Source organism: Nomascus leucogenys, chromosome 4 (genome assembly GCF_006542625.1).
Source record: "Nomascus leucogenys isolate Asia chromosome 4, Asia_NLE_v1, whole genome shotgun sequence".
Classification (NCBI taxonomy): domain Eukaryota; kingdom Metazoa; phylum Chordata; class Mammalia; order Primates; family Hylobatidae; genus Nomascus; species Nomascus leucogenys.
In genome coordinates, this window is record NC_044384.1 from 122,930,218 (window position 1) to 122,944,193 (window position 13,976).

A 13,976-nucleotide genomic window follows, 5' to 3' on the forward strand; every position below is an offset into this window, starting at 1 on the left:
CTGCCTCCTCGTTAAAGCAATATGAAGCAACTCACAATAAAATTCACCACTGTGGTGATGCTCTCATGCACTCTTCTCTCCTCAAGCTTTGGTTTTTATGTGCTTGGAATGCCCTTTTCCCCACCCTGTACCACCAGAGAGAGATAGAGCAGGAACTAAAGATAGGTGTGAATGCCCACACATTTCAGTGTATGTAAAGCAAGATCTAGAAGGATATCTACTAAAACTGTTCATGAGAATCCCTGAAAAATGATGCAGTTTTTACTTTCTATATTGTTAGATTTCTTATAATGAATATGTTTAACTTCTCTCTATACACTTTAAATTACATTTTTCCATCTTCCTGATGATACCTCCAAAGACACTGATTTAGGAGGGAAGGGTCCAGGATTTTGATTTTCCAAAATCTCCCAGAGACTCTATTATGCAGTCAGTTTTGGGTACCATGGTTGAAATAACTGATTCCAGTATAAGTAGCAAGTGAAATTTTGTTTTTCAGGAAAAGTTTCAACTCTATTAAACAATTATTTAAAAAATTATTTCCTTTTATTTTGTAATAGTTTGATTCCACTACAAATATACATTCTCTAAGTTTGTTAGATTTGAATTACCTCTGAGAATTATAATAGCTTGGCCAGCCATTTTAAGTTATCCATTTTTGAATAAAGGGCCTAAACAATCATTGTAAAGCATATGTTTGTTAGGCAAATTTCACAAACTATTTAAAAATTAAGGCAAACAAGAAATATATAAATACAAATATCAGGGTTTTTTAATTCTAAATTTTTAACACTAACTCAAATACCATTTGACCGGCTCTAAAAATCATGGCCATTCTCAAAATATGAAGTAGAAAGTTATTGAAAATATAAACTTTGGTATAATTTATACCTATTTCACTAAACATTTTTAAAGTTTTAACTGGATAAATATAAAGATGCCAATATTTTTATAATTAACTTGAAAAATTTATAATGTTCTAAAACTCAGACATCAAAGCATCTATTTCTTTAAATTTATTAGTTATATCCTCAATACATTCTCCAGCTTTTAATTTTATCCCATCAATTACAAGATAGTCCTCTTCATAGTGGTTTTCAAACAGACTGCCTGCAGGAGCTTCTGAGCTGCATTTAGATAACTGCAAAACAACCATATAATTAATTGGAACTACGTCAAATTTACCTATTACTTGAACAAAACATAAAGTAGTCAGTAATTCCACAAGCCACATTAGCTACACAAACTTTTCTGTTATTCTAGTGTTCAAATAATAATCACCATATATAGTATAATGCAGGGTGAATGTGTTTATATAAGAAAAAGTTATTATTTAGGTCTGTGTCTATTCCCCAGCCTTATACATTTTTAGTTTTAATTTTATGCTTTGGAAAAATGTGATAATTCTAATTCTACGTGAGTTTTCTATGTTGTTTTATTTTTTACATTATTGTTATAGGGAATACAACTTAAAATGTGACCGTTTTAGTCACATTTTCTGTGGTCATCTTGTCAAAAGGTCATCTGCATTACTTAAAAATAGTGATAATTTGCTCTTGCTTAGTGGGAAAGGACACTAGTAAAAACAATGCATATGTAGATTTATTTGATTTGTAACTTCAGAGTTTATTAAAGATAGGGTTCACTTCCCATGTAATTCAAGGGAAAAAGTATATATGTAGTTCATATAAATATTTTCCATATCAAAAATGTACCCTTTTATATAAATAATTTTTCAGTAAACTCTGTTTTATTTGTATATGGATTATTCAATTTGTGAATTATTCAGGTGGATTTATAAAAATCTAAAATTTATTTCCTCTGATTGCTTGCCAAGTCAGGGCATGTCACCCATGTTAATATTAGCTTAAGAAGAACATAATTAGGAAGGTGACTCTATGTAGGAAAATAATTTCATAAAACATTTCAATGACAAATAGAAATGAGTTTTGATTATCTATGTGTATAAGCTTTTTTCCATGTTTTTACTCTCATCCATTCATGTAAATGCCTGAGATAATCCAATTGAAACCTCACAGGTGAAATGAATGATGAAAACATCATCAAATTTACAACTTTGAAAACAGCTTATACAATATCTGCTCAGAGAATCAACGTGCTCAGGACTTTAAAATTCTTAGAGGTCTCTTTGGAGTACTTAACTTATAAGAGGCCACCTTCTCCTAAAAACAACACATCTCCAGCTTTAAGTGGAGTTGTTTTTGGGAGACATATTAATTATTTCTAATAACAATAAATAAATAAATAAATGAAATCCAACATGTGATTATTTCTTTACTTTTAAACTGAAATTTCTCCAGCTTTGCTAGTTGGTTTCACTGGTATTCTCCTCATTTAAAAGTGAACAAGAACCCAAATATCCTGAATCCGGCATGAATGCCGGACTTACAAAGCTCAGCGTGCAGAGTGCTTATGAATCAGTAACCAGGAGGCACTCACCTGCCCACTAGCCAGTTAAAATAGCTAATTTTTACGCTTCTGAAATGCTGTTTGAAAGCATAAAATAATACAACAATCTAAAACAACAAGCAGGCTCCTGCCTGGTGATGGGTTAAAGCTATGTGTTTTACCTTAAGAAATAAAAATCAGAAGTATTTCTCTGTTCTATCAAGTTACTACTTATAATGGCAAAACAGAAGTCAATTCTGTGCCTGTAAAAGCTCCAGGACATCGCTATAAAGATCAATCTGGCTGTATTTTTGAAAACAAACTGCTAACACTGAAAAACACTGCACAAAACCATATGGTATTCAAATAAAACACACATTTGCTGAAAAAGAATAATTTGTATATTAGTTATACGTATATAGGATGTATGATACCAATCTGCAGGTCTTGTTCTGCAAAAGACCCATACATAGAAAACAAGTCTTTTTTTTAGAAAGGAACTCAACTGGAAAAGTAGCATTTACAACCCATGCACATTCAGGTAAAAATTGATATTGCTGATGCTGATTAAGAAAGTTATGTTTTTCAACTAAGTAGGAGTTTTTAACGTTAATATTACTTTCCTTTAGCATAATAATCTCCATAGTAGTACATTCTGTATATTTTATTAATTTCTAACTCAATAAAGGACATGCTTACGAATAATCTTTATTTTTGTTGACATTCTGAATGAAATCATACAACTGGGCAGTCTGCTTAAAGGTATAAACCCCTTTGTCCATTTATAAATCCATCTTTTTCTACATCTAGGAACAGACAGACTTCGAGATAGGCAGTTGCTCAAAGTGTGAATGTGGGAAAAGAGAGATGAAGTAAGAAAATCTAAGCACTTATTCTCCCTAGCAACTGCCATTGCCAATTTTCAATCTTTAATAATAGCCAAACCTTGGGTGTTTGTTCCTATGCAAAGCCCTTTTCCTGGTTTACCATATTTTTTTATTATACTTAAGTTCTAGGGTACATGTGCACAACGTGCAGGTTTGTTACACATGTATACATGTGCCATGTTGGTGTGCTGCATCCATTAACTTGTCATTTACGTTAGGTGTATCTCCTAATGCTATCCCTCCCCCCTCCCTCCACCCCATGACAGGCCCCGGTGTGTGATGTTCCCCTTCCTGTGTCCAAGTGTTCTCACTGTTCAGTTCCCACCTATGAGTGAGAACATGCGGTGTTTGTTACCATATTTAGTCCTCAAAACAATACTCTGAGGTAAGTGATAAGCCACTTTTTCAAATTACACAAGTCCTTATTGGCAGGACCAGGATTGGGAAACAGGATTATATTTCAGAGTCAGTGTCAATATGCTCTCTTGACTCCAGGCACACTGTATACCTAAATGAATGAATGAATAAAGCCTTAAGGTTACAGAACTCCTCACTGCCATTTTTTTTCCTAGTTAGGGAACAGCTGCATTGCCACGTGAAAGTGTTTACCCTATGACTTCTTTTTCTCATACCTACCACATCGCTGCTCTGTACTAATGGCATGAGCCTTGTATCACAAACTCATTTTATTGCAGAGACATTGAATAAAGTAAGCACATTTGGCCTTTCTGAGTTCAACATAGAAAGCCAAATGAAAAAATTAAAAAACGACAAGTCTAGATATAAATGGTAAAACTTATTCCAGTGAAAAATTCTACCTCCAGTATGTTAATGATAAGGTTTGTCCCTGTAGAGATTATCTTGGTGCATAATCCAGACAGGGCAGATTTTCCAGTGTCTTGTTATCCTGGCCCCTCTCCTGACTGTAAAGATTGGCAGCAAGGGGGAATTCTCTCTGGAGTGGCCTCCTTCAGCTATAGTGAGCATCGTCCATCTTTCTTCACTCCAATCCCAAAGATTTAAAATTAAAAGAACTCTACTTAAACACAGATATTTTTTTCAAATACTAATAGATGTGTTTTGATTTCTTAACAGGTTACTAGTTTATTATTTACCTCATGATAATCAAGGACTCAAATTTCAGACATGAAAAGAGTTTTTTATATATTTAAAATGTACAACTAGGAACAATTCTGCTGTTTAAAGAATTTGAAGTTGTTATTTAGGTCTGAAAATAACTATCAATATTACCTTTTCTCCCATATTTATTTCCTCTCCATGTCCTTCTTCTGACTCACCAGGTGTGGCTGTGGGTTGCAGTGCTTGCTGCAGCATTTGCTCCAGCTCTTTTAGTAAAACTTCCATCTCAGAGACAACTGAACAAATATGATTAATACAGTAAAAATGCTACATCTCACTTAATTCAATCTAATTCATAATCTTAACTACCCAGAAAGAAGAAATCTTTTAAATGCTACAAGGTAAAATATAAATGTTTCATATAATTTTCATACATGACTTCTTCCTGATACAAAATTATTATGAATTTCAAGGTGAATCTTTTACAATTCTTCCTTGAAAAATGTGGGTGATAGTCTTGCTATGTATAAACCATAAAGTAGAAGTGAAATATCAAAAGCTTATTAGAATTTTTTTTTAATTAGGGGCCAAGGGCACCAAACTAAATTATATTATTTATAGAAACAGTGTCAGCAAATTTTTTTCTAAAGGGCCAGAGAGCCAATATTTCAGGCTTTGGGAGCCAGATGGTCTGTGACAACAACTCAATTCTGTTATTGTAGCACAAACCATTGACATGTACATAAACAACTGAGGGTGGCTATGTTCCAATAAAACTTTATTTACAAAAACAGGCAGCAGCTGGTGACCACAGTTTGCCAATCTCTACTATAGACTATTAAACTACTATTTAAAAGGAAAAGTTTTGTAATTAAGTGGCTAGGCTGAACACAGGCTAGTGCCTTCCCAATCCAAATTGCAACACATCTTAACTGCCTGATCTAATTTTTTTTTAAAAAATCCTGCATTTATAAAAGTCTTTTTATGTCACTGTGACATGCTCACGCCTGTAATTCCAGCACTTTGGGAGGCTGAGGGTGGATCACGAAGTCAGGAGATTGAGACCATCCTGGCTAACACGGTGAAACCCCATCTCCACTAAAAATACAAAAAAATTAGCCTGGTGTGGTGGTGGGTGCCTGTAGTCCCAGCTACTCGGGAGGCTGAGGCAGGAGAACGGTGTGAACCCGGGAGGCGGAGCTTGCAGTAAGCTGAGATCACACCACTGCACTCCAGCTTGGGCGACAGAGCAAGACTCCATCTCAAAAAAAAAAAAAAAAAGGCAAAAAAAAAAAATCTGGTAATTCATTGACCTTGCTGAGATAAAACAATATCCCCACCAAATAAATAAAAGCCTACTATAACTCTAGACTTAACTACTGATTAAAAATATGCATTTGAATTCTTGACTTAAATAAAACAAACATTTGCATTTGATATAGGGCCTAGTGAAGCCTTTGCTTCAAAGAAAGGAGGCCACATGTGGCCTGCTGTCTTGCACCCGAGGCAGATGGAGCATCTAAGAAGCTCTTCCAAAAACAACGTAATTCAGAGAGAAAGGCTGTGAGTACACATCCCTTCATCTTCCACTTGTTAGTAAAATCTAACATACCACCTTCTATTATCTGCAGTTCATGGGCAAGTCAGCAAAAATCACACCTAGTAGAGCAGCTGAAAGGTCATGGAAAGTGAAAATACCCAAATGGGACATAAGTAGGAAAATTTTAAATTCTGCTAAAGTACTTATTAAATAATGTTAAATAAAATCATGAATAGGTTTCCCCTTCTTGGTTGTCATTACAGTACTGGAAAAACTAATTTTAGTTTATATTTTTCATAACATGTTTGTCTTGAAAATAATTTTTCTGTCAATATTTACTGCTTTCCCCAAGCACTTTTATATTCAATCAACGAATATTTACTGTTTACCTACTAAGGGGCAGGAACACAAGAAAATAGGCATAGACTAATAAGCCTTCCTAGGTATCACCTCCTCCTAGTCAGTTTTAGGTTTTCTCTATGGAAAACCTCTTTCAAAATAGTTTGAAACAAGCTTTCTGATAAGCAACTCCACATCTTATAAAAAGTTATCATGTTTAAAAACAAACAAACAAGCAAAGCCTATAATTAACATGTTAGTTGCATCCACATAGATCTGTGTTCTAGGGTTACTGCTAAGGCCTAAGAACACAGAGTATAGAATGTCAGATTCTAAAACAGTGGCATTCAAAATTGTGTGGGCATAATAATCACCTGGGGAGTTTATTTAAAAATGTAACAATGCCATGTCTATCAAATCAAGATTTTCTAGAGGAATGTACGTTTTTTACTGAAACACTTTTGTTAATAAAACTAACACCCTCTTTAAGACAGATTTCTTCTTTAGTAACCTGTTAATAGATGACTGTTCATGGTTATTTTCACACCAATTCCCCAGTTCCACTCACAAATGTTAAGTTTTCCTACTTTACATTCTGAGTCTATGGAAATTGACAATGACATTTAATACACTGTTGAGAAGATAGATTTGAAGCTATGCTGTAAAAGAAAAAACGGCAAACAAACATCTTTATATTTCTAATGTCAGGCTAAAATACAATCAATTTATGATAATAAATATCATTGCCAAATGGCATTGTAGGCTCTCTGTTTTCAAGTGATATGAAGAAATATGTACACTGCCTTTTGATCAAAATTAGACAAAGTAATGGATGACTTCATAAGTCAACTAGGGTTTACAACACCAACCTGACAGCTGTCAGCTTCTGCTTCCAGAGCAGTGGGAGGTTTGCTTTTCTAAATAAGTATTCCTATATTGTAAATGAAGTTAAAAAATAATTCTCTTTTTTGGTTGTGTCTCTGCCAGGCTTTGGTATTAGGATGATGCTGGCCTCATAAAATGTGTTAGGGAGGATTCCCTCTTTTTCTATCGATTGGAATAGTTTCAGAAGGAATGGTACCAGTTCCTCCTTGTACCTCTGGTAGAATTTGGCTGTGAATCCATCAGGTCCTGGACTCTTTTTGGTTGGTAAGTTTGCAGATGATATGATTGTATATCTAGAAAACCCCATTGTCTCAGCCCAAAATCTCCTTAAGCTGATAAGCAACTTCAGCAAAGTCTCAGGATACAAAATCAATGTACAAAAATCACAAGCATTCTTGTACACCAATCACAGACAAACAGAGAGCCAAATCATGAGTGAACTCCCATTCACAATTGCTTCAAAGACAATCAAATACTTAGGAATCCAACTTACAAGGGACATGAAAGACCTCTTCAAGGAGAACTACAAACCACTGCTCAATTAAATAAAAGAGGATACAAACAAATGGAAGAACATTCCATGCTCATGGGTTGGAAGAATCAATATCGTGAAAATGGCCATACTGCCCAAGGTAATTTATCGATTCAATGCCATCCCCATCAAGCTACCAATGACTTTCTTCACAGAATTGGAAAAAACTACTTTAAAGTTCATATAGAACCAAAAAAGAGCCCGCATCGCCAAGTCAATCCTAAGCCAAAAGAACAGAGCTGGAGGCATCACGCTACCTCACTTCAAACTATACTACAAGGCTACAGTAACCAAAACAGCATGGTACTGGTACCACAACAGAGACATAGATCAATGGATCAGAACAGAGCCCTCAGAAATAATGCCGCATATCTACAACTATCTGATCTTTGACAAACCTGACAAAAACAAGCAATGGGAAAAAGATTCCCTATTTAATAGATGGTGCTGGGAAAACTGGCTAGCCATATGTAGAAAGCTGAAACTGGATCCCTTCCTTACACCTTATACAAAAAGTAATTCAAGATGGATTAAAGACTTACAGGTTAGACCTAAAACCACAAAAACCCTAGAAGAAAACCTAGGCAATACCATTCAGGACATAGGCATGGGCAAGGACTTCATGTCTAAAACACCAAAACCAATGGCAACAAAAGCCAAAATTGACAAATGGGATCTAATTAAACTAAAGAGCTTCTGCACAGCAAAAGAAACTACCATCAGAGTGAACAGGCAACCTACAGAATGGGAGAAAATTTTTGCAACCTACTCATCTGACAAAGGGCTGATATCCAGAATCTACAATGAACTCAAACAAATTTACAAGAAAAAAACAAACAACCCCATCAAAAAGTGGGCGAAGGACATGAACAGACACTTCTCAAAAGAAGACATTTATGCAGCCAAAAAACACATGGAAAAATGCTCATCATCACTGGCCATCAGAGAAATGCAAATCAAAACCACAATGAGATACCATCTCACACCAGTTAGAATGGCCATCATTAAAAAGTCAGGAAACAACAGGTGCTGGAGAGGATGTGGAGAAATAGGAACACTTTTACACTGTTGGTGGGACTGTAAACTAGTTCAACCATTGTGGAAGTCAGTGTGGCGATTCCTCAGGGATCTAGAACTAGAAATACCATTTGACCCAGCCATCCCATTATTGGGTATATACCCAAAGGACTATAAATCATGCTGCTATAAAGACACATCCACACGTATGTTTATTGCGGCACTATTGACAATAGCAAAGACCTGAAACCAACCCAAATGTCCAACAACGATAGACTGGATTAAGAAAATGTGGCACATATACACCATGGAATACTATGCAGCCATAAAAAATGATGAGTTCATGTCCTTTGTAGGGACATGGATGAAACTGGAAACCATCATTCTCAGTAAACTATCGCAAGGACAAAAAACCAAACACCGCATGTTCTCACTCGTAGGTGGGAATTGAACAATGAGGACACATGGACACAGGAAGGGGAACATCAGACTCTGGGGACTGTTGTGGGGTGGGGGGAGGGGGAGGGACAGCATTAGGAGATATACCTAATGTTAAATGAGGAGTTAATGGGTGCAGCATGCCAACATGGCACATGGATACATATTTAACAAACCTGCACATTGTGCACATGTACCCTAAAACTTAAAGTATAATAATAATAATAAAAAAATAATAATTCTCAAAAAATAGCAGTTGCCATAATCTACAAACTATGTTATCAAAATTGGTCAGTGATATCCTCCAAAGATATGGACAAAATGAATGCCTTTGCTGATTGCAAGACCAATCATCTTCTATCAACACTGATTATCTTGTAGTTTCTCTGACTTGTTTCAATTTATTGTTGAGAGTGAAGTGGTAGAATTAACGGCTACTCCGTTACTCAGAGAAAGTTAAAAAAAAAAGAAATGAAAGAAAAAATATGTATCTGTAATAGCGAAGTTCATATCTAGCTTTTTTTTTTTTTTTTTTTGAAACGGAGTCTCACTCTGTCACCCAGGCTGGAGTGCAGTGGCACGACCTTGGCTCACCGCAACCCCCGCCTCCTGGTTCAAGCAATTCTCTGCCTCAGCCTCCCGAGTAGCTGTGACTAGAGGCACGTACCACCACACCCAACTAATTTTGTATTTTTACTAGAGACAGGGTTTCACCACGTTGGCCAGGCTCGTCTTGAACTCCTGACCTCAGGTGATCCACCTGCCTCAGCCTCCCAAAGTGCTGGGATTACAGGCGTGAGCCACCACGCCCAGCTCCATATCTAGCTTTTAAAAATTAATGTGTAGAAAATAAATCAGTGTTGTTTTTCCATTCCTGACAAGAAATAAGTCACAGTTTGTCTCAATAACTCAGTCACTATTTTAAAAACTTTCAAATATATATTTATGGAGTTTTCTTTCACCTCGACTTATCTATTAAATGTTTAAGAAGCTGTTTCCTCCTGATAGAGTTTGGATATGTGTCTCTCCCCAAATCTCATGTTGAATTGTAATCTATAGTGTTGGAAGTGGGGCCTGGTAGGAGGCAAGTGCATCACAGGAGCAGATTTCTCACAAATGATTGAGTACTATCTCCTTGGTACTGTCCTTGTGATAGTGAGTGAGTTCTCATGAAACCTGGTCATTTAAAAGTGTGTGGCAACTCTCCCCTCTTTTGTTCCTGCTTTTGCCATATGACATGCCTGCTCCGCCTTTACCTTCTGCCATGATTGTAAGCCTTCTGGGAAGGCTCCCAGGAGCCAAGCACCATGCTTCCTAGAAAGCCTGCAAAACTGTGAGCCAATTAAAACCTCTTTTCTTATAAATTACCCAGTCTTTGGTATTTCTTTATAGCAATGCAAAAACAGACTAACACATTCCCTTATATAGTAGCTACTGTTTGGGTTACCCCAAAGCTGGCACTGAAAAAAAAAATCCTAAATAAATTTGCAGGGCTATGTCAATGTTGACATTCTGAAAGCATTTTAATAAAAGAGAAGGGTGATGAGGAGGAAAAAGTACTTCGTTTTCTTTTGTTTTCTAAAAGAAAAGTGTTAGAGTCTAAAAGTTTTCCTACTTTACATTCTGGGTGTAAAAAAAAAGTTATTTTTTAAAAATAACTACTTCATCCTTTCTGTAACCCCGAGTGGAGTGCAGTGGCGTGATTATAGATCACTGCGAGCTCAAACCCCTGGGCTCAGGTGATCCTCCCACCTCAGCTTTCCCAGTAGCTAGGACTACAGGCATGTGCCACCATGCCCAGTTAATTTTTTTTTTTTTTTTAATTTTAGTAGAGATGAGGTCTCACTGTGTTGCCCAGGCTGGTCTTTAACTCCTGGGCTCAAGGGATCTTCCCGCCTCAGCCTCCCAAGGTGCTAGGATTACAGGCATGAGCCACTGCACCTGGCTTTCCTTTCTTTTAATAAGACTATAACGACTGACTTATTTAGCCAATTGAAATGCAATGCCATAGGATCCCCTGGGAGTGGCTTCAAAGAAAAGGGAATATATCACTGATAACTCCTCAGGGTTTAATGGGCTTTGAACATGACTGCCAAAGTTCCACATTGCAAATAAGCACTTTACTGCTTTTCAAGACTAAAGAAAATGTAGAAGGAGGAAATTGCCTTTGAAAACTAAAACTTTCTCCCTGCATTCCACATTCACTCTACTGTGTTCTAACCAACAACAATTTAGTTGGAAGCCCCAGGCTTCTGCTTTTCTTTCTTCTCTCCCTTTGGCACTCCTAGGATCCCAGTAAGTTTGGAATGAAGAAGTCTGGATTGAAATGTATAGTTGTTGGTATTTCTTCCCACAGCTGCTGGTGCTTTATTTATTTATTTATTTATTGAGAGGGAATCTTGTTCTGTCACTCTGTCGCCCAGGCTGGAATGCAGTGGTGTGATCTCGGCTCACTGCAACCTCAGCCTCCCAGGCTCAAGTGATTCTCCTGCCTCAGCCTCCAGAGTAGCTGGGATTACAGGTGCATGCCACCACGGCCAGCTCATTTTTGTATTTTTAGTTGAGACTGGTTTCACCATGTTGACCAGGCTGGTCTTGAACTCCTGACCTCAAGTCATCTGCCCACTTCGGCCTCCCAAAGTGCTAGGATTACAGGCGTGAGCCACCATGCCTGGCCTGGTGTGTTATTTTAAAAAATTAAATACATGACTAAGACAGAGAAAATTTAATTCAAGGAAATAGAAACCTAAAGAAAATTTAAAAGCCCTGGTATGTAAATCAATGACAAAAATGATTCATTAATATTTCTCATATATATGTGTATATATACACACATGTATATATGTGTAAAAATGTATACATATGTACACACAGGTATATATGTATACACACACACACACACACACACAAGAGATCTTTTTTTTTCCTTCAAAGGACTACAACTACATTCTGTGGAATTATATATAGGTTAAAGAACTAAAAGCAGGACAGGCTTTCACATACCCATGTTCTCCTTTGATAAGGCATCATCAGAACAAACATTTTCAAAAGAGCATTTTAAAATTGCTTTCCTAGAAGAAGAATTTGACAGATTTAGTTTTAAAAGATCAATCAAGTGTATTTAAATGACCATTTATGTCTATTCATTGGTAACTGTAGATTATAAATGCATATATTTTCTAAAGGTAATTCTCTTGGTTGTTTTATGTAGTAACAAAGTTTGTTGCAGTGAAAAACAAAGAAGACTAATATTGATTTGAGCTCTCACTAGGTGCAAAGCATTAACAATTTACCAAGCACCTTACACTGGCTTTTTCATAATTCTCCTCCAAAACACCTACTAATTGTTACTGTCATTATATAAAGAAACTGAGAATTTGAGATATCAGAGAAAAATGAGAAATTTGACAACTTAGGTAAATGGTGGAACACAGTAGAACTAAGCTCTGCAGACTGCAAAATCCATATTGTTTCCACAATTCCATGTTGCTGACACAGAGTCAGAAAAAAATGTGCTCAAATGTACTTTCTCTAACCATAAGATCTTGAGAAAGTCACTAACTTCTCCAAGCCAGGGATTCTTCATTTTTTAAAATGGAGATTATAATATACTTCCTAACAATTTGATAGGGTTACTGTGAAGTGGAATGAAATAAGGCGGTGAAAGTCCATTTTTAAAATTTAATTATTCATCTTCTGAAAAAGTACAAAGAAGGTCTACCTATTGGTGTCAGTCCTTGTTTTTGAGTAGGACCCCTCCTAACACAGCACTGATTACCATTCTTTAAAAAATGACTGGTTCAACTATAAACACTAAAACTTGTCATCTGTGGCTTATTAGTTCACTATGAAAACCTGTTTCTGGTTTACCTATTTTTAAGCTAAAAACCTGATTCTCTTCTGATTGCTCATAAGATATTAATCTTTAAAAGTTCTGTTTCAAAATATTTCACAAATATAAAGCTTTTTCCTTACTTCTAGGACTACTATTTATAATTCTATTAATTCTTTTAGAAAACTGTAAACACAGTATTTTCCAAGTGAAACAGAGTCAAGGATTGTGAGAAAGGTCATGCAATAACTAAATCCAATATATATTTCAATTTTATCATAATACTATTTAATTTCAAAAAGCATACCTTTTCCTTTCTCTAAATTTGGGCTTCTTTTCAATATTAGTTTTAGAAATCTGCTTCTATAATGCAAAAACAAAAATATGAGTTAGTTCATATAGGACTAAATCAGCTCAGTAAAATAATGGGTCCCATGCAGTTCAAGTAATTTGGTCAGAAGAAACACCCCGGCCGATAACCCTAAACAACATCGTTACGTCTAGTCAACCACTGCATAGTTGCTGCAATTGCATGGATCTGCTCATCTTTGAGGAGTGCTAAACTGATTTGATTTGGATGCCTACCTCCCATATTATCCACTACCCCTTACATAACTTCACAAACACATAAAAATAGTAATAAAAACACATTAAAGTTGTACACACATATATAACCTTTAGATAAAGAAAAAAAATCAAATGTCAGAAGCACATGAAATGCAAAGCTATTAATATATAGTTGGAAACTGACATAGTGAGGGCCCAAAAGAAATTTGTACCAGGATAAGGGGCCAAAGGAGTTTGAGCTGGGCTTTTCATGTCTAGGCAAAGATAAGTGACATGTTTTGAGGGTGACACTGGTTAGAGAGCTGTGCTAATAATGTTCCACAAAGCCTAGGGACTTCAAGGATTTTTTCTGTCCATAACAAGAAAATAGGAAAAACTTCACTCACCGGGACACAAAAGCAATAAGGTAGTATGCAGTCTGACATGGGGAATTAGATGGCAAAAAGCAAT

The 13,976-nt window shown here is 36.1% G+C and overlaps 1 protein-coding gene across 1 annotated transcript in view; it reads right to left on the minus strand.

The window, feature by feature from the left end:
* Positions 1-527: 527 nt before the first annotated feature.
* The window catches only part of ZCWPW2 (zinc finger CW-type and PWWP domain containing 2), a 166,201-nt gene continuing 152,752 nt past the window's right edge, over positions 528-13,976 (minus strand). The window contains exons 6-9 of the mRNA XM_030812240.1: positions 13,267-13,322; positions 12,131-12,198; positions 4,548-4,672; positions 528-1,141 (exon numbers count right to left, since the gene is read on the minus strand). Coding sequence (XP_030668100.1) covers positions 980-1,141; positions 4,548-4,672; positions 12,131-12,198; positions 13,267-13,322 — 411 coding nt within the window. The 3' untranslated portion in view covers positions 528-979. The remainder of the gene's footprint in view (positions 1,142-4,547; positions 4,673-12,130; positions 12,199-13,266; positions 13,323-13,976) is intronic.